This window comes from Hypomesus nipponensis, chromosome 19 (genome assembly GCF_054491055.1).
Source record: "Hypomesus nipponensis isolate SF chromosome 19, ASM5449105v1, whole genome shotgun sequence".
NCBI lineage: Eukaryota > Metazoa > Chordata > Actinopteri > Osmeriformes > Osmeridae > Hypomesus > Hypomesus nipponensis.
The window spans coordinates 4,353,295-4,379,845 of record NC_140379.1 but is presented as its reverse complement, the minus strand read 5'-3'; the positions used below and the strand labels follow the sequence as shown (position 1 = coordinate 4,379,845).

The 26,551-nt window shown below is 45.0% G+C and overlaps 3 protein-coding genes across 5 annotated transcripts in view; 1 reads left to right on the top strand and 2 right to left on the bottom strand.

Moving 5' to 3' along the window:
• fbn1 (fibrillin 1) overlaps window positions 1-6,913 on the top strand; it is a 54,053-nt gene extending 47,140 nt beyond the window's left edge. Inside the window, exons 57-66 of the mRNA XM_084681828.1 lie at window positions 165-290; window positions 994-1,200; window positions 1,465-1,590; window positions 1,982-2,104; window positions 3,115-3,231; window positions 3,790-3,918; window positions 4,012-4,131; window positions 4,573-4,804; window positions 4,930-5,113; window positions 5,254-6,913. Of these exons, the coding sequence (XP_084537954.1) occupies window positions 165-290; window positions 994-1,200; window positions 1,465-1,590; window positions 1,982-2,104; window positions 3,115-3,231; window positions 3,790-3,918; window positions 4,012-4,131; window positions 4,573-4,804; window positions 4,930-5,113; window positions 5,254-5,637 (1,748 nt within the window). The 3' untranslated portion in view covers window positions 5,638-6,913. The remainder of the gene's footprint in view (window positions 1-164; window positions 291-993; window positions 1,201-1,464; window positions 1,591-1,981; window positions 2,105-3,114; window positions 3,232-3,789; window positions 3,919-4,011; window positions 4,132-4,572; window positions 4,805-4,929; window positions 5,114-5,253) is intronic.
• A 399-nt stretch (window positions 6,914-7,312) lies between these two features.
• dut (deoxyuridine triphosphatase) lies at window positions 7,313-10,256 on the bottom strand. Of its 3 annotated transcripts, XM_084681831.1 has the most exons (8): window positions 10,150-10,171; window positions 9,823-9,876; window positions 9,037-9,190; window positions 8,743-8,834; window positions 8,586-8,630; window positions 8,399-8,473; window positions 7,967-8,037; window positions 7,313-7,447 (listed from the first exon to the last, which is right to left on the bottom strand). In XM_084681831.1, the coding sequence occupies exons 1-8, from the start codon at window positions 10,154-10,156 to the stop codon at window positions 7,391-7,393; spliced, it is 555 nt and encodes a 184-aa protein (XP_084537957.1). In that variant the 5' UTR covers window positions 10,157-10,171; the 3' UTR covers window positions 7,313-7,390. The 3 variants fall into 3 exon arrangements, with proteins under 3 accessions (XP_084537957.1, XP_084537958.1, XP_084537956.1); XM_084681832.1 differs by lacking the exon at window positions 9,823-9,876 and having other exon boundaries at window positions 10,150-10,256; XM_084681830.1 differs by lacking the exon at window positions 10,150-10,171 and having other exon boundaries at window positions 9,823-10,026.
• A 114-nt stretch (window positions 10,257-10,370) lies between these two features.
• slc12a1 (solute carrier family 12 member 1) lies at window positions 10,371-23,244 on the bottom strand. Its single transcript, XM_084681829.1, has 26 exons — window positions 22,972-23,244; window positions 21,453-21,590; window positions 21,028-21,103; window positions 20,014-20,109; window positions 19,568-19,707; window positions 19,322-19,432; window positions 19,087-19,198; window positions 18,858-18,985; window positions 18,586-18,670; window positions 17,842-18,002; window positions 17,560-17,667; window positions 17,262-17,385; window positions 17,009-17,110; window positions 16,722-16,877; window positions 16,040-16,139; window positions 15,768-15,879; window positions 15,474-15,614; window positions 14,786-14,892; window positions 14,590-14,672; window positions 13,319-13,441; window positions 12,568-12,696; window positions 12,140-12,251; window positions 11,792-11,878; window positions 11,336-11,471; window positions 11,120-11,187; window positions 10,371-11,021 (listed from the first exon to the last, which is right to left on the bottom strand). The coding sequence occupies exons 1-26, from the start codon at window positions 23,242-23,244 to the stop codon at window positions 10,886-10,888; spliced, it is 3,144 nt and encodes a 1,047-aa protein (XP_084537955.1). The 3' UTR covers window positions 10,371-10,885.
• Window positions 23,245-26,551: the final 3,307 nt, after the last annotated feature.

Here is a 26,551-nt window from a genome sequence, read left to right as displayed (position 1 = left end):
TTACCACAACTCCAGGTGATAATCTGATCATTTAAATCACAAAATTCTAAATGGTTCCCATTTTTTTTTACACTATTAAGAATGACTGTGTAAAGTTAGCTGTAGAATATCATGGAAAGGCATGCATGTGTCCTGTATTGAAAATGTGTATGTGTGTGTATCAGATCTGAACGAGTGTTCAGCTAAGCCAGGTGTCTGTCAGAATGGTCGCTGTGAAAACACTGTGGGCAGTTATCGCTGCAGGTGTGACCAAGGATTCAGCCCCAGCACCACACAGACAGATTGTATAGGTAAGCACTCCTCTACCTACCTTTCTGTCTCTCTGTCTCTCTCCTTCTGTCTCTGTTCATGTCTCTCTCACACTTACCTTCTCACTTTCTGTCACTCCACCTCTCTCTTTTTCTGTCTTGTTCTCTGACGATCTCTCTCACTCTCTCTCCCTGACCAAGAGGGTCATTCAGTGGGGTGTATATCAGCTTCGCATGCAACTTTGACCTTTGCACCTTTCTTTCTCACAGCCTCTCTGGCTGGACAGACGCTGTTGTTATCAGAAGGGATTTCCACCATACTGGGCAGATAGGAAATAAGTTCCATTTGTCAAGTCAAAAGAGCCTTTTTCTCTGCTTTCATGTCCTTGTTAAATCCATTCCACGGTGCTAGTATCAGGTCTGGGGATTGTGGCCTCTGGTCAATATCTTCCACCGACAAAATGATAAAATGCTGTATCTAGCATAAACAGGATGTTGTGCTAATGAGAAGTGGGGTATACCCTCTGTGAATATGGCTCTTAGTCTGGACTGAAGTGACATCACACTCACTGATACAGCTAGAGGTCAGGTAAGGTCCTGGTCGGAAAGGTTTGTCATCTTGAAGTGGGTCAAATCGCCCTGGGAATCTCTTTTTGAAATCCTTCTCATTCTCTTTCCTCGTGAAACCCTCTCACTTCCCTCCCTCCCCTCACTTCCCTCCGTGTCTCGCTCCTCCTCTCCGTAGATATCCGCGAGGGCTTCTGCTTCACCGAGGTGCTGACCACGCTGTGTCAGATGTCGTCCAGCAACAGGAACGCGGTCACCAAGTCTGAGTGTTGCTGTGACGGAGGGAGGGGCTGGGGTTCCAACTGTGAGCTCTGCCCCCTGCCAGGGACCACCCACTACAAGAAGATGTGCCCCCTGGGTCCTGGGTACACCACAGATGGCAGAGGTTAACGACGCACCTCACCTCACAACACCGCCTCGTTCGTGCTGGGAAAACCATCGACACCCACTCATAATGTGTGGAGACAGGAGGGCAGTGTTGGTTATGTGTGGAGACAGGAGGGCAGTGTTGGTTATGTGTGCAGACAGGAGGGCAGTGTTGGTTATGTGTGGAGACAGGAGGGCAGTGTTGGTTATGTGTGGAGACAGGAGGGCAGTGTTAGCATCCAGAGCTGTGTGTTATAGAGCTGAGCCTTTGCTGTTTTCTCAGACATCGATGAGTGCCGCGTCATGGGGAATCTGTGTACAAATGGCCAGTGTATCAATACCTTGGGCTCCTACAACTGCAACTGCAAACCTGGATACACCACGGACATGACTGGCACTCAGTGTGTGGGTAAGCAGCCAAACACATCCATCTGGACTTCAGGAAAGTCCTCCTTTATCCCTCTAAAGACCTGTGGCCACGGAATGAAGGAATGTCTCCCATCGTTCACTCCCTCTCCTCTCCTCGCTTTTCCTCTCCTTCCCTCTCCTCGCCTTTCCTCTCCTTCCCTCTCCTCGCCTTTCCTCTCCTTCCCTCTCCTCGCCTTTCCTCTCCTTCCCTCTCCTCGCCTTTCCTCTCCTTCCCTCTCCTCGCCTTTCCTCTCCTTCCCTCTCCTCGCCTTTCCTCTCCTTCCCTCTCCTCGCCTTTCCTATCCTTCCCTCTCCTCGCTTTTCCTCTCCTTCCCTCTCCTCGCGGGTCTTCCCTCTCCTTCCCTCTCCTCGCGCGTCTTCCCTCTCCGTAGATGTGGACGAATGCGTCCAGGCTCCAAAGCCGTGTAACTTCATCTGTAAGAACACGGAGGGGGCGTACCTCTGTTCCTGTCCAAGAGGATACATCCTCCAGGAGGACGGCAAGAGCTGCAGAGGTGAGACACACATGCACACACACGTACACACGTGTACACACACACGTATACACACATACATGCACATACGCACACACATACGCACACACATGTACGCACACACACACACACACGAACAGACACACATATACACACATACTAAATGCACATACGCACGCACGTACACGCAGCGCGGTGTTGTGCGAGTCGAGCAGTGAGTGTGAGAGATGGGTTGGGCTCCACTCAGCCCACATCCATCCTGCAGCACGTTGCGTTTCATCCAGACTGAGCTTCCAGGTTCAGCTGCCTTGTTTTGGAGATCTGGGCCTGCTGCCCAATGTCCTGCTCACTGTCCCTTAAAGATACCTCATTTGGAGCAGTGTGTGTGTATGCTGTGTTTGTGTGAATGGTGGACATGGTATGTGATCTGGTGCGTCTATTTGGAATACTGTTTATCAGTGTGTGAGTTCAGACTTGTTTGTGAGTCTAAACAAACTTGACCATCATGTTCATTATTTCTGGTGCCTAACATCTTTATTTACAGTAGAGGATCACCCCCCCCTCCTCCCCCCCCCTCCTCCCCCCTCCTCAGACCCCACAGCTCCCTCCCTGTTTCCGGTGTCTGGTTCATTGGCAGTTCATTTGTAGGTCACTGACTGTAGAAGGACTGGAATTTGACTCACTGACACACACACACACACTTACATCCACTGTAAATGTGCATTTTCATCAACACCCCACATTATATATGTTTTTATATATATATATCCTGTCACTGGACTCACTGGAGTGATTTAACATTGCCCTGTAGGCTGCCGCTTTACTGCAAGGGCCTGGGTTTGATTCCAGCCTGGGCCATTTCCTGCAGGTTTTCCCCTCTCTATCTCTCCTACATTCTCCATCAGCCCCCCCCCCCCCCCCCCCCCCCCAAAAAGAAAAAAAAGAAATATATATATATAACACAGAATTCAATATTCCAATGTCATTCTGCATGAAACTGAATCATTTTTGTGGAATGTTGTTTTTCTCAGACCTGGATGAGTGCTCTACCAAGCAGCACAACTGTCAGTTCCTGTGTGTCAATACCATCGGAGGCTTCACCTGCAAGTGCCCCCCTGGCTTCACCCAACATCACACCGCCTGCATCGGTAACACACACACACACTCAGAAAAATATGCACACACCCCCACACACACACACACGCAGATTCCCCACTTATCTTCCATCCTTCCTTGTTAAAAGCCTGCTTTCTACCTCTCGCTCTCTCCAGCTCTGTCTGCCCCTGCTCAGACTTAATGGACTCAGTCTGATATCACACTGATCTGATTAGGCTTGGCTGGTTTGTAGTCATGGCAGCTTAACAGCGGCTTGTTATGGAACGTCGCACTGCATTGCCATGGCTACTACAAGGTTTTCCAGCCAGCAAGGCAGCTCCCATGACCTCACAGCCATCCTGACATGAGATTCCTAGGTCTTATAGAGCTAAAACTTGCCAGCAAGCTTCCAGGCAGCTCACCTAGTCACTCCTCTAAATTGCAGCCTTCTGGTTTAGACCTTGATTAGATCGATGCGTGATACTGGGCAGGGAGAAAAACATGTTTCCCATAGTGACTTACACCTTGTCTTCAAGCTGCGGGTTATCTGGGACCAAAACACTCTCCTCACATTTCTTTCCCTCTCTTTCATGCATTGTCCTTCTCTGTAGATAATAATGAGTGTAGTTCTGACCCCAGCCTGTGTGGGTCTAATGGTGTATGCCAGAACAGCCCAGGGAGCTTCAACTGCGAATGCACGCGTGGATTTTCAATGGACCCCAACGGCCAGAGCTGCGAAGGTCAGACACCTGTCTCTTGTCTCCTGTGATATCTATTACTGTAGCTCTCCATGGATGTTACTGTATGGGCTTGACTGTGTGTGTGTGTGGCAGACATGGATGAGTGTGATGGGAACCATCGGTGCCAGCATGGTTGTCAGAACCTCGTAGGAGGTTACAGGTGCAGCTGTCCTCAAGGCTACCTCCAACACTACCAGTGGAACCAGTGTGTGGGTGAGTGACACAGAATCCTTCTCTCCAGTCTCTCTCTTTCTATCTCTCTCTACCTCTCTCTCTCTCTCTCTCTCTCTCTCTCTCTCTCTCTCTCTCTCTCTCTCTCTCTCTCTCATTGACTACTTCCCTTTCCTGGAAACTCAACGTTTCTCTGCAGAGATTACATTGAGAGGACGTGTCTCAGTAGCCTATATGCTAATCTAGAAAACTCTCCAGAGCAATAGACTCGATGACACACACACTTCTTCAGCTTAACCTACTGACCATGTAAAACAGGATGACCCAATAAGAATGAAGCTGATGGTCAGATGACCACCAACATAGATGGCTTTCACATTCTCTTCTGCCTTCTCAGTAATTATTTGTAGCCTCTGGCTAGCTAGCTTATAAAGCAGTCCGTTTACGTCCTGTTTGTTTGTGTGTTGACTTCCTGTGACCTAGACGAGAATGAGTGTCAGAACAGCCAGATATGTGGAGGAGCGTCGTGCCACAACACCCTGGGGAGTTTCCGCTGTCTCTGTCCCACCGGATTCAACTACGAGCAACAAAATGGCGGATGCTCGGATGTCAACGAGTGCTCCTCCACGCAGAACCCGTGTAGCTACGGTTGCTCCAACACAGACGGGGGCTACCTGTGTGGCTGTCCAACCGGATACTACCGCGCAGGACAGGGGTATTGCGTTTGAACTACTGATACATTCATCGACCTGACAACGGTCGAGACGTTGCGTTTGACTGCCGTGGTGTGTGTGTGTGTGTGTGTGTGTGTGTGTGTGTGTGTGTGTGTGTGTGTTTCAGGCACTGTGTCTCAGGCGTAGGCTTCAGTAATGGTGGCCTCGGTCCGGAGCAGGGAGGAGAGACCGACGAGAACTCTCTTTCCCCCGAGGCCTGCTATGAGTGTAAGATAAACGGATACCCCAAGAAGGGACGCAGACGCCGTAGCAGCAACTCTACCCTGGGGGAACCTGTGGCAGAGGCACAGGTGAGGACGGCGTGTCTGCCAGGGTGTCTGCGTGTGTGTTCGTGAGGGTGTGTTGATGTGCGTGTTTGTGAGCGTGCTCACGCGTGGTGTACCGTAGCTCCCTGTGCCCGACCCCCTCCTGCTTGTGTGTCTCCCTGCAGGGAGAGCAGGAGACCGTTAGCCTGGCCAGCGTGAGCATCGAAGACGTCCTCATGTTCCACCTTAACGTCAGCGACCTGACCACCCGGGACCACATCCTCGAGTTCACCCCCGCCCTCTCCACCCTGACCAACCACGTGCGCTACACCATCGACTACGGCAACGAGGAAGGCCACTTCAAGATCAACCAGAGGGAGGGCGTGAGCTACCTACACCTGTCCAAGAAGAAGGCCTTGGTCGCCGGGGCCTATGAGCTACAGATCAGCAGTGTGGCTCTGTACAGGAAGAAGGAGCTGGACAAGCTGGAGGACACGCACGATAAAGACTACCTCACGGGACAGCTGGGAGACACACTGAGGATGAGGGTGCAGCTCATCCTCCATTAACCAGAACAAGACTGAGACGGCTGAACAGCCCCCCTAACCAGCGACCCAGGCTCAGTTTACCCGGCCCCCCTCTGTCCAGACCTCCATCACCAAGGAGAGGGGGGAGGGTGTTGTCTAACGCTGTGTCAGTGGTTAGGGGCTACTGCTCTGAGAAAGAGAGAGGGTGGGGGGATAGAGAGAGAGGCATACCACCAAAGAGACAATGGAGGGAGGGGGACCACATAGTTTGATTCCCAAAGATGATTCCACATATCATAGATACAACGTGTTGTGTTCAAATTCCAGCTACATATGAAAGAGTGCAGGTAACAGATGAATTCTTGATCCTCAGACGAAGACAATCTCTTTGTGCAGAAAGCTCTGAAGGGCATGAACGTGGCTTGTCTGGATAAGGGATTGTTGTGAAGGTTTTGTATAATGATATGTTGAATCGTGCACCGTTTTGAAGGATGCATGGATCACTCGGCAGAAGTGGAAGACAAGGTAGGCTCTCAATACTCTGAAGTGCTTTCCTTTCCTGGCCTTTTCCCATCTGAATGAATGTACTAAGGTTTCCCTCATACAGCCTTGATTTATCCTGTGTTCTCAGTTGAAATGAACAGAGCAGAGGATGAGAAGGAAACCACTTTAGATTATTGAGATGCAGCCCGAGTCCAAGCTTGAAAGATTACTTTTGCTCATCTTAACTATGCTTTTCCATCTTTCCTACTGACTAGAAATTATTCATATACAGGTGCTAGTAAAAAAAAAAAAACTAACACATAGACTTCTGAATGCACTGTACTCCTTGACAAAACACAGTAGTTAAAAATGTCATTCCGTCTGCCCTTTCAAGTGTCTTTGCAACCAAACCAAAGCTAGCTCCATAGCCTATCTGCTCTCTCCTATACAGTACATGTAAATTAAGTGTGTTTATACTGTAATAATCAATGCCACTTTTAATCTATGAAGCATTTGTAAACTAGAGAAAGACCCTGATATGGAGGGGTTTGTAATGGTGCTTATAATGACCAACTACTTTTGTAAACTGTGTATACACACACACACACACACACACACACAAACACATCATTGTGATGATGCCAAACCTGTGCCTTCATGATTATGCACTGAGGTCTTTACGACCACAAACTCTCTTGCAAGTACAATCAGTGCCGTGTCGCCATAGCGATGGATGACAATCAGACCAGCCTTAGACACCTGTCTGTTCTCTGTTCACATCAGTGAGGGTTTAGTTGTAAATTCACAATAAAATAAAACTTTTTTTTTGGTGTAACTTGTCTTTGGCGTAGTACTGTCTTGCAGCTGATGTTGCATCCATGTTGTGGAGCTCCACAAGGCTCCATCATCAGCCACATCAATCATAAGAACCCCCTGCCTTTCCTCTGCAGTTTCCTGCTTTGAAAATGGTGACATTTGATACAAGTTCACAAAAATGCTTTTGTTGTTCAGGTTCATTTGTAAATTAACTACAGGTCTTTTGAAGCATCAGAAGCAATCCTGCAATGACACATTCTATCGTAGTCAGTTAGTCACCCAATAGTCATGTCTTTCGTGTATATTTCTGATTGTAAACATACCTAGTGTTTAATGTTCCAATAATAGTTCAACAGCACCCCTTTGTGGCAGGAGTGTTGAATGGCACACGTTTATATCAAAATTATAAAAACTTAAGTATGAAAAATCACTTTATTTTTAAAACAATTTCATCAGCAGCATAACCAACAATAAAATTCATGTTTACAATAACATATCAGTTCCTTCCTGTGGAGCCGAATCCTCCCGATCCACGCTCGGTCTCATCCAGAGTCTGGAACACAGGAAGTCAACCGTAGCATTAGAACACCTGTTCATCACAAAGCTTTAATACTAGAGGTCAGATGGTTGAGTGATTAGGAAATTGGGCTATTAATTACAAGGTTGCCGGTTTGATTCCCGGACGTGCAAAATGACACTTCACCCTACTTGCCTTGAGGGGAATGTCCCTCTACTTACTGTAAGTCGTTCTGGATAAGAGTGTCTGCTAAATGACTACATGTAAATGTAAAACTACATTAGGTTAACTGTGGTTTTACATGCCCACACCCCTCAGAGATGACCAATACAATAAACCGGCCTGTCAACTATGTGTACCAGTCATCAGCTCCAATCATAGTCTGTTCTTTGATTGGCTCTTCTGAGCTGTAATTCCAGCACGGAGAGCTTTGATTGGCTCTTCTGAGCTGTAATTCCAGCACGGAGAGCTTTGATTGGCTCTTCTGAGCTGTAATTCCAGCACGGAGAGCTACCGGGAGAGCAGGGTTTGTAGCCAGTTGCTCAAGACGCTTACCTGGAGCTCTACTATATCTGGGTAGCAGATTCTTTCACAGACCAGCTGTGCCACACGGTCACCCTTTTTCACTGTGAGACAAAGAGGAACAGAACACTGTAAGACGAGGACAGCTGAGGCACTTCAAACATTTTCACATAGAAATGAAAGTATCGCCCCATGAAGTTATCGCCCAAGTGGTTTCCAGACTAACTGGTTTCTGTAAGCATGATAGCTTGCAAATACTTTATTTTGGTCTCTATTTTGTCGTGAATAGCTGTAATGTAGTGTTCACTTATACTTTCATATTCGCCACAGAAAAAATATGAGATCCAACTTGAAAATAGTAATATGTTTGAATTTGTGACGACTAGTGATAGAGGCAGACGGCAGCTGCTGCTGTTATCTGGCATGCTTACTAAACCAGACTAACCAGTTATCGTGTCCACTCACCATTGAAGGTCTCCTTGCTGAAGTTGAATAGCACTACTCCGACATTTCCTCTGTAGTCCTCGTCAACAACTCCAGCTTTGGGAAAAAGGTCAAATTAAGACATGGCCTGTATCATTGTTTTATTTTATTTTTTTCATTTTCATACCATAACGAGCCTGGCTCACAGAACTGAATTACATATATTTACCTCCAACGTCTATGAAGTGCTTAGCTGCCAGGCCAGACCTTGGAGCTTTGAGAAAAGTGGAACAAATAATAATGAAACTTCACTTCTAAACAATCACAATTTAATTATGTTATATGTCATAGCTGAATTAACAGGGTCGATATCTCAAATCACTCACCCACTCTCCCGTAGCAGCCATGGGGAACTGCTATCTGTATATCAGTCTTCACTATGCCCTTGTCCATAGGCCCAATTGAGTAGTCATATGCACTGTTAGGGTAAAGAATAGAATATTTGCTAGCATTCATGCAGACGAGCTTCTGTTCTACTTAATGAGACTGTTAGATATATGGTGGTATATCTGTCGTTTTAATGACAAGTAAAAACAAAATCAGAGACCAACCGAGTCAAACATTCGTTTCCAGTTTTAAACTTAAAATATGCATGCGAAACAACAATTAGCGTTACCAACCTATACAGGTCATAGCCCGCTGCTTTTGTGGACCCTCTGGTTGGAGTAGTGGCGTGCTCGGACAGTTTGGCGAATTTCAACACAGCGTTGAATTCGTTTCCAAGTTCAGTTTTTGTCTTCTTTAGAGGTGAGACAGCGGTCGCATCTGCAACTTCTGAGCAAGGCATGTTTTGTAAGTAAAAAATGTATGGCAGTAACTTTTAAAAACCTATGAAAAGAGGCAACAAAAACGAGACAAGCCAGTGCAAAGAAATGAGTTTCCCGCCGCAATGCCCCTAAAAAAACGTTTGCTCCACCCACACAAAGTAGTAAACGAACATTTTAATAAACACTACATACTCTACATGTACACCTTTTAAATGCTATTGCTTATATACATGTTCACAATACGAACATACATACTTCACGACTACTAACTGATAATAATGTTTTTTGGTGTATGTTTTAAAAAGTTCCCGTGATCCTATCCATGTTCTCGCGAGAATTGCACTATTTACTAAATGTAGCAGCTAGCTACTAGCTATTCCTAGCAACAATTTTGGAGCTGGCTAGCAACTCAATACGAATATGTATAAATAAAGCAACACCTTGACATACTACAAGGACACATCTTTTAAAAGCTATGCAAAACATCCAGAGTTGTTATAACAAAACTATTATACTTTGGTATCACTTAGCGGCTAGCTAGGCTAGTGCAAACGCGTTAGAAGGAGATTACTGTATCTAATGACCGTCCTTTTTCATACTTCTCGCCTAGTCCCTATGTACAAACATGAATGTCCTCACCATCGTGATAACGTCTCTGGACATGTTTTTGAAGATACAAATTAGATGTTGTCTCTGAAAACAGATAACGATTGGCATAGGCAACAGAAAAACAACACCGCAAGTCAAGTGTTTGTTTCCATAAATGCATCATCTTCGCTACAGGGTAAACTACGCCGCACCACCGAGTTCACCGTCCTTGGGGGCGTAACTCTTCAGTTCTGCTTCCTCTCCTTCAGACGCTCATATAAATATTCTAGATGCTTTCCCAATGTTTCATTTGATCGGACGTGTTCTTTATATTTCTCCGGATTTTTATATTTGACCAAATGAGCGTTTAGGGCCTACCTTCCATGTCACCTAGGTCCCCATCCGTCCGTGTCTTCCTAGCGTTAGACTACTAGTTTAAAAATAACCTCACACCTGTGTCCACATGCTACCTGTCACGCTATTTCAGAGTCCAATCTCTGTCCTAATGTTCAGAAATCATAAATATTCATATAATGATTGAACATATTAGCAATAAACCTTTATTAATCGTTAATATAGTCATTATAATAGCACATACAAGAATTGTCTCAACAAATAGGCTACAAAACAGGTAGGAATAAATCAGCATTTCTGTATTCAACATAGGCCACTCACATGGGTGTCTTAAGTTGTCTTATTATCCCAAACCGAACTGCTATGAAATTATTTTTGAGAATATATCAAATATACATTTTAAGTCACCTATAGGCCTACCACTGGTTGCATGTGCAGCATGTAAATCCGAACATGGTCACATCCTGTCAATTTTCATACAGGTTCATAGTACATCATAATATATAGCGCATACAAAATAATTTCATCCTCTAAATTAAGACTATTAACACATTCAAATGTACAATTCCAACAGAGGGCAGTGTAGTCACTGTCAAGGTAACTGTGACCCATTTTACTAAACAGTCCTGTGTCTGTATGACTGTATTCATCACAATTCCTGTAATGTGGCCATACATAAAAGACAGATCTGACTCTATACAAAGAAAACATGCGTGGATGGTCACGTAGTGACTGCCTCGTTGTTCAATTTTTGGGGTGCTCAGGAGTAGAAGGTGAGCACACTCTTGTGATTTCCTCTCATGAGCAGGGTGGGAGGAAGGTTCTTGCTCAGTATGTCCAGCCAGGCCATGTAAAGGTGATCAGAGACCGACTCCTTACGAGCGATGGGCATACTCCTGCAGGGACAAAGAAGACCAACCACTGGGTTCAGCTCACTGTGGCTATAGTAAACCTAGCCTGACAGTTTGTCATCCGGCACGCTGCATGTACTCACACAATGATGAGGTTGGCTGCTTTTGAGTTCTCCTGCAGTAGCTCATTCAGTCGCACCTGGAGGTTAGTCTATAGCGAGACAGAATTCATGGTGAATTTAGCATTAAAACTGCCTGATAATCCCAATCGAATATAGACATGTCTGTCTGAATGTGAAGATCCTTAAAAATATATTAAATGAGAAGGTCATTGTTTTTTTTTTGATAGGTGATCTGACCTTTTCTTCGAAGCTGTCAAGCTCTGCGTCAGTGATCTTCCAGGGGTTGTCTTTCTTTAGGGCTTCTGCCTGAGCCCTGTCCTTGGAGCTTTCATGCAGACGGAAAGGTTCAATCATGTCCTCAAACGCCTTCCAGCTGGAGGAAGAGAAAGACAGACAGATGGACTGACTACTTGGTGTTTTACAATGCTAATGCTACTGTAGCATTGTAAAACACCAAGTAAATTACATTTTCTTGGTATTGCGCTTCTTCAGTAAAGCTAAAGGTTACTGTATGCTCTTATCTTAGTGTCTATTTATATATAATGTTGGCTGTTTACATAACTTAACTGAGCTGTCAGTAACATACTACAATGTTCTGCCTCTGCATTCTGTCTTAGAGTAAAGGGATTCAACTAGGATTCAAGTTTCTGATAGAAGAAGAAATACAAAATTATGAATAGTTTGAAGAATGACCTTTCAGCGCTCGGTTTGACGTTAATGTCAGAAATAATATTAATGTCAGTACACTTGATCCTGAACTTCTGCAGCAAAGACTTCATCCTACAAGGAAAAAAGAATGTACTTAATTAAACACTGATTATGAATTATAATTAAATCTTTGGTATTTATACAATTAGTTAAAATCTATATTGTTGGATATGTTTTACATTTCCAAACATCTTTCTTTATGATCTAAAAACACTTCATTTGTTTGAATAAGAACATTGATGTTACATTACATATGTCTGTATTCCATTACCAAATAGACCTTTCATATTATGATGCATGTAGTATTAGCCTACTATCTGGTTTCTAACATACTCCTCTTTGTCCAGCTCAGAGCGTCCAGGTTGTCCAGCGATGAAAATCCTCATCTTACAGTCCTTCCACTTCTTCCTGGTGGTCAGGATGTAGGGCAGCAACAGGGTCAGACCTGATACAGGGAGACAACTGCTTAGGAACATAGGAAAAAGGGGGTCAAACAGTTGAGTGTTAGGGAGTCTATTAATCCGAAGGTTGTTGGTTCGATTCCCGGCCGTGCCAAATGATAAGAGCATCTACTAAATGTAAAATGTAAACATTTCACAAACAAAGCTAGACTAATAGGATAGGGAATTATGGGAATGTGATAACCTGCTTTTGCATATTTTGTACTTTTGTTTTAGTGACAAACTGGGGGGGGGGGGGGGATGTAAAACGTTTATTTTTCATGGAGACTGAATGGAATGCTCATGGCGACTAAGGCTTACCTCCATCATCAAACATCCACCACACGTCAATGGTGCCTTTGGTCTGTTTCTTCTGGAACTGAGTACTGGCCTCCACCAGCCTATCATTCAACTTGACTGCCTGGGGGCACGGGGGGCTGGTCACAGACACTGGGAGAGAGATAAGGATAAAGAAAGTATCTGAAATTGCTGCTGGTGGTGGATGGGTAAAGGAGGGAGGGGTGGAGTGAGATGAAGTAAGGATGGGAATAGAGACAGGGAGAGAAGGGAAATTGCAAGGGGAGATATATTGTCTGGAGTGAAGAGGGGGTGCTCCTGGAGATGATTTTACTGGTGGATGATGGGTTATTACATTACTTCATGAGGAGGGTAGCTGATTAGATTGATTTTGGGTACTTTCTAGTTGGAGAGCAGAAAAAGGTACAGGCCTTCAGAAGAATGGTTGTAATGGGGGCCTCATTTCTTTAAATGCTATTTTGCTCTGAAAGCTAATGGAGAAAAAAGCTTGTTTTTTTGAAAAGTCCATTTTAGAGAACTATGTGTGTGTGTGTGTAAATGTGTGTGTGTGTGTGCATTTGGAGAGAAGGAAAGCCCAAAAAGAACTGAACGAGAGTAAGAAAAACAGATGTCACAATGCATCTCTCCATGCATCTGTCCACATTTATACTTTCTACAAAACATTCCTACAGTAAAAACAAAACAGATCATGAGCCAAATGTCAAACATTCCACAGCCGGGGAGAACAGTCTCTGGAAGTAACAGTGGCTGATACCTCTGGTGGTGAGAACTTGTTTAGAAGACTTCCTGGACTTCCTGAAGAGTCCCTTGCTTTTCCCCCCGTCCATCTCCTCATTCTCCAGGGCCTGCTGCTCCTGAACAGCTCTCTCCATCTCCTCTGTGGGACAACATGTTTAGATACAAACACCATACCTTCATGCAGGTGCAGCATGTGCTCTTCTTAAATAAAAAGAAGTGTTTGTCTAATAACATGTTCACCATTTATTCTAGTAAACCTTGCATATTTATTTTTGGCTTTGGCCAAAAATGGCCTCTTAAATGCATTATTTGTCATGTTTATTTTTAGCCAAGTATTGTTCAAGTGAGTGTAATCATTTAACAGTCCTTGAATCAACTGTCTTTTTATACGGTAGTCGTTCCACCACAAGCTTATCAGAGGATCTTTATCTGTGCCACAACTGCATGCAATCTGGAGACCAAAGACCTCTGGAATGCCAATGTTATCAATAGTTAATGTGGACTTAGGAATGATTTGCTGGACCTGATGCTAGTTTCCTCCAGGATCACAATGACTCTTATTGAGAGACTTGTTGCTCTTGCTGGTTAGTTGTAACGGATTTATATTATTGTACTCGCTGTGAAATATTTTACTGTTTATTCCTTTTCTACAGTTACACTCTTGCACTTTTTTGAAGTTCATGTTGTTTAATTGTAACTTGTTTAACTACAGGGTCTTACGGTTCTTACCATTGGCTTTTTTTAGTTTTTTTTTTACAATGTATGCTTCATGTTTTGGCTGCCCGCAATGTAGGGGGTATCTCGTTGTTATGATCAGTGACCTATGCACTTTTGTAAAGCTCTCTCTTGGAAGTCGCTTTGGATAAAAGTGTCTGCTAAATGCGTAAATGTACTTTGGGCTGTTATCAGAAACTACAAAGAAAAAAACTTAGTCATCGCAGTTCTATTTTGGACCCTGTTTATCCCTAATAAAATCTCTTTTTTTTGTTTACAAGCAATGTCACAGAGGGCTTCACATACGCCCACGGAACCGCCCCTCAGCCAACCTCAACCCTCAAGCCTTTTAATGACATTAATAGGCTTATTAGTGTCAGCAGGTTTGCTCTGCTGATAGCTAATATCTTGCAGTAACCACATGCAGTAATAAACCTGAGGTTATTGTCCGGCAGGACGACAGTATGTTGATATCAGCAGATTACTGGAACAAAGCCTGAACATGTTCACCTTCGCACTTTTGTGAGCACTGTGTTTGTGTGACTTTTCGATGGGCAAGTGCCCTGTGCCCACCTCGAGCCTCAATGATATGGGCGATGTCCAGACCCTGGCTCATTCGAAGCACCACCGTTCCATACTCAAAGTCAAAGGCATCGCTGAAACAGAACGAGAACAGGTCAGCTACACAGTGACGGTGATGCATATTACTCACATGCCACTGTAACACATCTGTGTGCGTACACGTGTATGTGTGCGGCTGGTCACTCACTGCAGCACTCCCACATAGCTTTTGACGGCGCTGGAGTCAATCGTCCTCCAGTCTTTCTTAAAGCCGATCATCAAGGTGTTTGGCTTCAAGCGTCCAAGACCAGCTCCCTGCGGGGGAACAGTTGACATTCATGAGGTGTATCAAGTTCCAGAGACAGCACAACAGCTGAAGTTGTGTTGTTCCACAGTCTGTGCCCCTCAGTAGATCTCTCCACCCTGCCACGCCTCATTCAAGGCAGTATGAATCGATTTTAGCTGTTAATCTGTTCTTGTGTTTGAAGTTGGGCGATCTTCGCAATGCCTTCCGGGCTTATCTCCAATCAGAGATAGCCTTGGTCATAACACTGCCCTCCCGCCCTCCTCATCTCTTGTAAACTCCAAAACAACACAACCGGTTCAGACCAGAGTTCTCATGGTCTGGGCCAAACCTCATCATTTGCTGAGGAAATAAAAAACCCAATAAAGAGTAAGAATTTCTGTGTAGTGAAAGTCGAATGTGGTTTGGTATTAACCTCTGTTTGTAGTGCGCTTGAGGGTACAGAGAGCACAAAAACGATATGCAATCCATTTCCAAATCAGACGGCCTGTCTGTTTCATAGACCAAGGGTGATAAATAGTGTGTTCATAAAACATCCCGTTGGATTGGTCGGTTGTTTTTCCAATTTGAACCAATAGGATGGCCAACTGACCTGCAGCAGCATCTCTGTTCCCTCCCTGAAAGTGTCACAGGCCACAGCAGCATAGAAAGCCTTCCGCTTCTTCTTGTTGAGCCACTGCTGGTTCGTCTCCATCTTAGAGTTCATATCGAGGAGGACGTCTGATCTGGGACCCTGCAGGGAGCACAACGAGACCCACGGTGAACAGTGTTTGGTGTGAACACTCCTCTCTCTTCCCTGTTGTCTCTCTCTCTGTCTCTCTCTCTCTCTACCCCTCTCCATGCCCCTCTATCTCCCTTTCCCTTCTCTCTCTTTTTTCTCTCTCACCGTGAGTACTTCGCACGTGATACAGAGGCCGTAGTTCTTGGTTAAGCTGTGAGCCAGGTCCAGCAGAGCAGGCCTAGTCTTTGGTGATCCAGTCAACACAAGGAACTGAGGCCTGGGGAAAAGAAACAAAAAAGCTGCATGTGATTGGAACCTAATTTTACCCCCTTAGAACATTTTCAGAAAAGATGATACCGTCCTTTTAATAGTCATAATGGCACATGACAACAGCGTGCGTGACCTTGGTCTCTGTAAAGCCTCGTGTTGTCTCTCACCTGAAGTTTTTGACGTGGTCCTCGACTCCACTGAGAGATAAAGTGTTGCTCACCGCACTGACAAACGTCACCGCCTGGGTGGACGAACCCCAGTTTACCTCTGAGGGGAACACACAGGTGAGCTGTGAGTCACACGCATAGGTGAGCTGTGAGTCACACACACAGGTGAGCTGTGAGTCACACACACAGGCGAGCTGTGATCCACACGCACAGGTGAGCTGTGATCCACACACACAGGTGAGCTGTGATCCACACACACAGGTGAGCTGTGATCCACACACAGGTGAGCTGTGATCCACACACACAGGTGAGCTGTGATCCACACGCACAGGTGAGCTGTGATCCACACACACAGGTGAGCTGTGATCCACACACACAGGTGAGCTGTGATCCACACGCACAGGTGAGCTGTGATCCACACGCACAGGTGAGCTGTGATCCACACACAGGTGAGCTGTGATCCACACACACAGGTGAGCTGTGATCCACACGCACAGGTGAGCTGTGATCCACACACAGGTGAGCTGTGATCCACACACAGGTGAGCTGTGATCCACACACACAGGTGAGCTGTGATCCACACGTACAGGTGAGCTGTGATCCACACGTACAGGTGAGCTGTGATCCACACGCAGGACTGCGCACCGGAATACACACCGGGGTACACATACAAACCACTCACTTGGTTTCTTGACTGTGACGTAGACGTAGAGAAGGATCTCGATGGCATACGTGAGTAGGGCAGCCCACCAGTTAATGACAAACATGACAGCGCAGCAGAGCAGAGCTCCAAACAGAGACAGCCACATGTTGTAGAACCGGTAAGCAGGTCTCCATCCTACGAAAGGGGAAAACAGCAATTAGCTGTGCTGAACACCACCATTTTCTCTCTGTGTGTGTGCGTGTCTGTTTTTGAGCGTGTGCATGTGCTTGCCTGCGTGGGAGGTAGTTGAAGTGTCGGAGACTCACCTGGAGACTTGGCGTAGGACGCATGGAAGCAGGAGAAGTTGATGAGAGCGTAGGACGCCAGGAAGAAGTTGGAGATGATCGGGGCGATGACGTTCAGATCGGCTGCAGACGAACAAGACAGTCAGGGCGGGGGGGCGGTGGGGGACGGGGGGGGGGGGGGGGCGGTAGGGGGGTGGGTGGGGGGGGTGCGGGGGGTTGAAAAGTATGGACAGAAAGACGGACGCGGCAGACGGACAGGCAGAAAGGGACTGACCAATCAGGATGAAGGCCACGGCGAGGATGAAGGTGAGGACGTAGCCTCTCAGCGGCTCGTTGTTCTTGCCGTGACCTTTGGCGAAGAAGTGCAGGGCCGTGTAGATGTTGTCTTTGCACAAAGCCTGAGGGAGTGAAGATAGCGTCACAACTGGAGTACAGGAGAACGTAGCCCACACGTGAATGTAGCCCTGACGTGAATGTCCACACAAGTAAAACATCAGCATTTTTAGGATGTGTGTGCACTTTAATGTTCCTTCATTGTACGCCTTCTACGCGGCTGTGTTTCTAAGACTGACCTGGAAGACTTTGGGGGCACTGACGAGCGAGGCCAGGGCAGAGGAGAGGGTGGCGGAGAAGGTCCCAGCAATGATGAGGGGGCCGAACCCTGAGACCATGGTCATAACCTGGGGTCAGGGGTCGGGGGTCAGGAGGAGTTAGAAACCATCAGCACCACGTCATAACAGACATGTATCTCACGTCATACAAAGCTGAAGTGTTCTGTTGACAATCTGAACGCATGGATTTTGTGTGTTTTCAATGTTTGACAAAGTGGATGAACAGCAGAGTCCACATTGTACCTGGAAGTTGTTCATCAAGCCAAATTTACAGTCGTCTTCAAAGCAGGAGGAGAAGTTGAATCCCAGTTCACAGGCTGATACCGACACTGAGCTGTTACAAAACGTCCCCAAGGCAACAGTGTCGTTTATGTTCCCTGTGGCTTCCCGCACAGTGGTTCCAACTAACCAATGAGAGCACAGAGCAGACATATAGTAAGATTGATCTGAAATGTTTGTATCAACATCCTAATAGCAATGGCCATGTCTCTAAAGTGACATTTGCCTTGCATTTCTCCCTTAGAGGAACACCTATGCACTACTTTGCATGTGGATAGAGGAGTGCGTGTGTGACTGTTTGGTGGGTGTCAGTGTGACTGTGTGTGTCAGTGTGTGTCAGTGTGTGTTTGTGTGATTGGGTGTGTGTGTGTGACTTAACCGTATTGGCCACTAGTCACTGTTGAGTGGGAACGATCTTAGTTTGTGTGTGTGTGTGTGTGTGTATCAGGAAGTGTGCTCTGTTTTTTTTTCTTCTTCTAAGCAAGACACTGCAGCCTTTCAGGAAAGAGAAAATATAAAAATTATCCATTTACTGTAAGCTACCGTGAGATGGGTTTATGGTATTATCAAATATAAATTAGACAGTTCAGTCAGTAACTCAGTAACTCCTTTAGAGCTGATTAATAAGTTACCATCTTTGCCAATAATGACGACTGAACACATTTTTTAAGAGCGGTGTGACCACACTGGAAACAAAATAATACTCACCGACACAGAGCGCCACCCCCAGGTAGGTGATCCCAGTGATGATGATGGCCAGCAGGGTGCCTTTGGGAATGGCAGCTTGGGGATCCTGGAGAAACAGATATGATGATGACATCATGGTTTGTAACAAAACACGGATGAAAAGGTGTCTTTGCATGACTGCCAATTGAGTGTCCAATTTGATGAAGAGTGCTGGAGGACGTTACTGTAAAGCAGTCAAGCAACATCATCATACACCCGCTCCCTATTCTCCATCCCAAAGGCCGTAATCTCACCCTCAGATCTCCAGAAATGTTTGCTCCAGCCAGAATACCCGTGGCAGCAGGGAAGAAAATAGAAAACACAGAGAAGAACGACTGCCCGTCTTGGAATTTCGGTGGAAAGTTTTCCAGGAATATGTTGGCTGTCGGAGAGGAGGGAGATGCAGATGAACGGCCAGTTCTGACAGTAGGAGACGTAAAACAGACTCTCTCACACATCACAATCAGGGCCGCTTTCCCTCACCGTGATAGTTGAAGAAACCTTTGGATTTCTTATCCACAGTTGCTGGGATGCCTGTTCCCACGAACACATTCACTATGGCCACCAGCAAGATGATGAGCAGAAATATTTGTGCCTACGGAAAGGGAGAAACGTTGTTATATGTTTTTTTTGTTATAGATTTGTGTAATTGTCAGGGCGTGGATGGCGTTCCTGGAAACGCTGGTGTGGTCTTTTTTTGTGGACGCCTCTGTCTCACCTTGGCCTCCCATTCCATCCCAGCTAACGAGATCCCCAACAGCAACAGCACTGTGATGCAGCCAATAATCCTGATATCATTCACTTCATCCACCATGATGGCTGCATTGTCCTGGAGAATAGAAAGAAAGAAAAAAAGAAAGAAAGATAGATAGATCATCTGTAAAAAGGAGGTTCTGGGGCATTTCCAAAGTGTGTAAGTGAATCACCCAACACACTGATGCTGAGGCGATGAAAGTCTGCGTACCTTGAGGAGGTCCACCACGGTCTCAGCAAAGCCCACCACATACATGGCCACAGCCACCGCGTTAGCAAAGGCAAAGATGAGGCCGATGGAGCCGCCAAACTCTGGACCCAGACTGCGAGATATCAGGTAGTACGCCCCTCCTGGAATCCACACACACAAAGTAGAAGATTAATCACTACATCCCCTTTCGTTCGATTTTGTATCTGTGTAGGTTGTGTCATGCAGCAGTAAACATAATATATATTTTTTTAAATGACATTTGACATGTGGATATAAAGCCGGGCCTTGTCTTAATCTCATTTAATGAGCAACTAATTGATTCACTGCAGAAGAGATAATACATCAAGCTTCGGTCCACAGCTATCTTTGAATCTATGGTCTATCTCGGTGGCACGGTCGTGTATTAATGGAGAATGTTCTGTGGTATGTGTTCCAAATGACCTCACCTCCTCTGACCACTCCGTTGGTGCAGATGGCCGACATGGAAAGGCAGGTGATGGAGGTCACCACACAGCTCATCACAATCACCACAATGCCCAGACCTGCGACACACACACACAACACATTAACACTCATTTCGACCAACTTGCAATTCGTCTTGCAGGTACCTTTAGTCTGGGTAAAATGTAACTAAGTTGTTACTATTCAATGCTATTCTTTTGAGCAAACTTGAGCTCAAACTTTAGCCTCAGGCTCTTTGTTGGGAACCTATCGGGTATTACTTATTGTGAATGTACAATGTCACATTCTTCCGGAATAATAAGTACAAAATGTTGGCATATGGCTTGTTGAAGGTTATGGTCTGGTATATTGGTCTGGTCTGATACAATCTGGTCTTTGGCCAATGAAACTAAACTAACTCATAAAACTCCACCAGTCGAGTCACCTTTTACACCTTCAGAAAGAGAGTGAAGCTTTGATGCATCTCAAATTGCCCACTCTAAGGACTAATTATGCTGGAAGGCCAAAGGCAATAACTAACCTGGGTTTTACCTGGTCCCCTCCTGCAGCCTTTGGCTGTTTCAGGCCTTCACAGTCATTAGACACGGCCCATTAAGAGAACCAGCACCCTCCATCCATTTGCAAGCACAGGACACACACACTAACATTCTTAATGTGGGTCTCTCCTTTGATATCCTATAGCTTGACCTTGGATTTCTTTAAGGACACACATTATTCTACTTGTTTACTTCTCTTGGGAAGTGGTCTAAAACCCCTTCACCCTCTCGTGTCCCTGTTTGTTGGAGGAGATTTCTCCTTCCTGTTGAAAGCAGCGCTAACACCAGCCCTGATGTGTGTCCTCACAGCACAAACACCACGGCTCTGTCTACAGGGAAGGCCACTAACATGGAAACAAACTGACTTGTGAGAACTGAAAAAAAACTGTGCAAACATGAAGTCTCTGCAGTCTCAAGATACAAGTGATGGGGGGTGGGGGCTGTGTCCCCTCGCTAACTCACCCCAGCCAGCTTGTCCAAAAACCCAGGACAGCCGAATGAAGAGCATCACTCCCCAGATGTTCAGCATGCATCTCACCTGAGCAGCAAAAATGGATTATAGATTAGGATTGGGACAATGACATTTCAGACATATCTCAGTGGACAACCACCCCATTGCGTTCAAGAGCTGGACCTTAACGAACCACAGATATGCATTTATGTTTCTTCACAGGGACAATGCACATTCATTAACATGAGCAATTCGGTCTGTCGTGTAAATGTGGCACATTTAGCCAGACAGGCACATTTTGATCTGCATTCCTGTATGTTTCTGACTCTGGATTGCGACAGGGCCTGTGGGCTGAGGTGTGTCTGCTGATCCCTGCTAAGGCCAGCCCACAGTCACCCAACCAGGTGAGAAGACTCCCTGACCTAGCATCACTCACCAGGACCCCTATTATCCAGCCAAACTTCCCTGAGCCTCCTTTGCTCTCCGTGGGGAGGTCGGCCTCCAGGTCCTCCGAAGGTGTCCCATCGCTCCCCTCCGTGTCCTCCACCGTGTCTGGCACTGAGATCGCTCCATTCTACATGTTGAGACAACAGTCAGAGAAACAAAAAGTGTGATCAATTAGATGTGCTTTTTTTCTTGTTTTTCTCTGCGAGGTTTCAAGTGGAGAAGCATTGTTGTTCGTGGAATTCAGAGCCAAACTGCTGATGACAGAGCAACATTTAGAAGACGGGAGTGTTTTGTCTTCACCTTGAATGTCCTTGTTCTTTTTTTCTTTCATGTGTATGTGTGTGTACGTGAGTGTGCATTTGTACAGGTGTGTGTGTGTGTTTGCTCCTGCTAGCCCACCGCAGAGAATTTCAAGAGGAGCAAGAAGCCATATGGTTTGATTCAGCAGACGATTAATAAATGTTTACAAAAGCATTACTATCCTGAGCTCTTGTCCTTGAAGACGATGAGTGTGTGAGAGAGAGAGAGAGAGAGAGAGAGAGAGAGAGAGAGAGAGAGAGAGAGAGAGAGAGAGAGAGAGAGGTGGAACAGCGAGACATAAAAAGTCTGAGGAAAAGCAGTTTCTCAGCTTTTGTTATGATGAGTGTTATCAATGGAAAAGACCGACAAAGAGAGCACAGATCAATCAATAACGATGTGGACAATATACATTGTACTGAAAAGGTAAACATAAGTAGCACACTGCTCATTTTGATAAAGGCCTAAACCGGCAACATACCTCTGAAATGTGAAACAAATCTAATCTCCTAATTGTTCTCTTGCCCTGCCAAAATATCCTTAAATGAATAATTCACATCCACGACCACAGATTTATTGTGCAAGGAATACATTCTGCTGATAATCCTTTTATTTAGGCATTAAAAAACTATGTGGTGTGAGATTCCAAATTGATTTACTCAACTTCTAAAATGCAAAGACTGACCTCAACTTTTATTTTTGTCGGTGTTATTAATACTGTGAGGCATACGAAGGTACATGCATCCGACGACCGTGTCAGAGATAAGTTTGAATTGCAGTCTATTTTTGTCTGTTTTGACTAGCTAGTTAAGATGTGTGCAGTATGTTGTGCAAATCATTGTTACAGGGTTGGGGTCAGTATCAGGAAGGTTACCTGTGTGATACATTATTCAACAACTGTAAAAACGTTTTTTCTTTCTTGTCTTTCAGCAGCTCTAAACACTTGCTGTTCATTCTAAAGCTCAAGGCCAAGCTGAACTAGAATACAGAAAGGAAAGAGAGAGAGAAAGAGAGAAAGAGAGAGAGAGAGACCAAGAGTGTTTCTGTAAAGAGAAAGACTGAAGTTGACAAGATAGTCAACACTGTGACAACTGCATGTTTTACATACTGGGACATGCAGTTCATGATAAACAGATACAGGCAAATAAGGACAGCTCAGAACAAAACCCTTTGTCCAGGTGGACATCTGACACACACCGTCCCACTCTCACCTTCTGAAACACTTCATGGAGCTCTTGCAGGGATGGGCGAATCGCACGGTGACCACTCATGCTCCCTGCGTTACGGTAGAAGTCAATGTTGGGCACGCGGTCCAGTGTGTCGTGACCAAAGGCGCTGACCACTGAGGGTCGGATGTCACGGCGGTCCCCGTTGGTGTAGCCATGCTCAGAGAAGGAGCTCTCCTCGTAGTTGGGGGGTCCCTCGCCAGTCCTGTCGAAGGCTGGGTTGACATGCTCCCCACCATTCCCTTGGTACTTCTCCATCAGAAAGAATGGAGGGGGTGTTTTCAGTCGCTTTTTCAATTAAATAGATTTTTAAAAGTGCCAAAGGTTTTCAATCATCTAACAAGGTTTTATTAGACGACCCGAAGCAGGATAGTCTGGTGCTCTAGTTTATAGTTCTAGTCTGCGGACTTGCAGGGTCTATCAACACGCTCTTGATTCTCAGAGGTAAATCCTCTTGCTGGGTCAAACCAGTCATATAGGTTAAGTTTCGCACTAACGCTCAAACTTTATACTCTCTCCCTGTGCCCCTTAACTGGCAGACAGTCATTGGCTGAGCTTCTGGATCTACCTTCAGAAACCTGAACGAGGGGTGTCAGATATGTCCTTGCTCCATCCCAGGGGACACAAAGCTGTTGCTTAACGATTAACCAGGTCATAAACGCCCGAGGAGAGATAAAGGCTTACATTGCTGGGGTTGTGCAGAATTGATTATTAATGTTGTTGTCTGAAGTGCGAGGCCAGGGCACATGTTGTTCTGTTGTGCCGTTTTATGGGGCTGTGGTTAGTGTTCCCTCACAGTAAGAGCCAGATCCTCAGGGATGAATCACCAGGTGACTGGCTGACTTCTTCAGGAAGTTAAAAGTAGCGGAAGCTTCACAAGGTGACCAGGAAAACTTTCAAGGTTAAAGTTCCTAAATCTATGCAATGACTGAGGTTTCAAGAAAGTCAGAAAGCATGTATGGAATTTTCCCTGTTATGGCAGGACAACACGGATATCAAGCAAGATTGCCAGTTTTGATTGTAAAGGGAAGACTTTTGACTGGGGAAAAGTCAAATCATGAGTTGTGTATGTACTGTAATGAGCTGTTATATCAAGCTGGTTTAATAACTGCCATATTGAAGGATGTTTGCACAGAAAAGGTGACAGAGCCAGTACTAAGTAGTGAGAATCAAACTATTAAAGGTGTAAAGGAGAGTTAATATAGGACTGCAGGGCCACAGACCACAGGATTGGAATCTGCTGGAGGCCTTTTCCACAGTCACATGACTTCCAGGCAGCCTATTAAAAACATCTTTCACAGGTACAGTTCCTTATTAGTGATACACTACAGTGATTTCTTTGGTTGTGAATTGTAGCTTACTGGCTCTCCATCTGACCTTGCTCATATAAGACAGATAAAAACAGGGAGTGCAAAATATCTGTTACTAAACATCTTATCAGCAGCTATTGATAACAAAAAAAATCTGATATCAGGGGGGTTATCAACCCGTCTAAAGTGACCAGCCACCTTGTTTAACAGCAGACAACATAAATTTAATTTGATCAATTTCAAACTTGAAAAAATACATTGAACATTCAACCTGAAATGTGATGACTGTTTGTAGAGTGACTCCAACATTAGAAAAAGTGAAACATCATCTTTGTTCATATTTCCATGACACCACCAGGGTGCAAAGATTGTCTTAAGGTCATTTTTGACTCAGCAGTTTTCAACAAATCATTTAAACATCCCAAAAACCACAAAGAAACACACACACATACACACACACACACTGAGAAATTAATGTGTGCAACTGATGTCTGACACAGATGCTATAAAGGTGCTGCAGATGACAGTGCCATAAGTACACGTTTCAGTTGTGTAATAAAAACGAGTGGTGACCTCTGATTAAATGCTGTCTTTCTGCACTGCAAGGAGAGAGACCCCAGATATTCACAAAGTGTGTGATGAATGAATGACAGGTTGTTTCTTCATATAATATATATTTGAGGTTCAAAATTCAATAAAGGAACTTTGTTTTAGGGATTCAGTGAAGGCGGGTCATTGTTCATCCATAGAACAAGGGGGCTGTAAAGAAAATTGAGTCTAGACAAAGGTCAAATAGATTGAATTCAGCTAGGTTCTTGATCTCTAGGATGAGAAGTTCATGACATACTTTGTCAATGTGAAATCTGTTATTACAGAGCAAATGAGTCTACCCACATGAGCCTAACTGATGTTTGGATATGCTAATATTCTGCTTTTGTGGGACAAGGAAGTTGAACAATGTACAAGTTCCCCTACTGGACAAGAAACTGAGATAGGGCTTCCTTTTAGGTCCTTTACCTTAATATTCATCAAGAATCTCTGGAGGAAGAGATCCTTCACTGACTTGCTCCTCCTAAGATTATTTTTGTTTTTTCGCAGTGTTCTGTTCTTTGAGGGTTTTAGGTTGATATAGGTACATTTCTATGAGCGTATGTGAAACCCACTGTGACATTTCTTGTTAAAAAAAAGGCTATAAAAATAAAGTTTGATTGGATTTGATGCTGTCAAGCAGCAAGGAATGAAGAAGAAAATGGTCTGACTGATCTGGGCCACTGAAGTGGTGAGGCATTTCATGATACAGATTTTAAATGTGAAAAGGGTGTGATTTCAATACAAAGTTTCTTACTGCTAGTCCAACAATAAAATACATTAAAATCCTTCCTTAACTGAGATCGTTTTTCATATCCCCTCATTCTGTCGGACAGCACGGACAAAGAACAAACATAACAAGGAGTGGTCCCAAGGCTGCAGGCCAAAAATAATAATCTGTAATAAATAGGCCGTTCTCAGGTCCATAGTGCGTTTCTGCTGTTGCACAATCCCTCCGCCCTCCTGAGAGAGTTGTGCTCACGTGAGGCTCCTGCAGACACACGCTGCATTCAAGGCCATCATAAAGCCAACCACTGAGTGTGTGGGTTTATTGTGTTTGGAGTAGTCTGTTGAGAACGTAACCTACTACTGGTGAAATGTACAGACACACATTTGCCCCCCTATTTTGACGATCTGAAACGCAAGTATCAAAACGCAAAGCGCAAGTAACTTTGTGGGCGTGACTTCAGCTTGGTTGTTATTTTGCCGGCGGGATAAATGACTTTGCGCCTGGCGCAAATCTAAAAAGGGTTGGTCTGAAGTAGGTACATTACTAATGGGTGTGGTTTGGGCGTAACGTGCAATAAACCAATCAGAGCATCCTCTCACATTCCCTTTAAGAGCAGCGCTTGTTCCATAGCGAATTGCTATTATAACGGCGGATTTGCCAGGCGCACGCCAGCGGTTCACAGCCGAGGAGATCGACGTTGTCGTCAGGGCCGTAAAATATAGAGAAGTGACATTGTATGAGAAAGGCAGAGCAGTTTTCTCATTGCACTAAATTGCCCACTCATGCTACTCATTCAAATTATTATTCTTATTTTTACATGTATATATATATATTTTTTAATTGTTATATTTTAAAATTGTTTAGTTCTTAGAATTAGTTTAAGTAATGTACTTAATTTATACCAGCATATGTTTATTGTTTGCACCTTCCTACCACA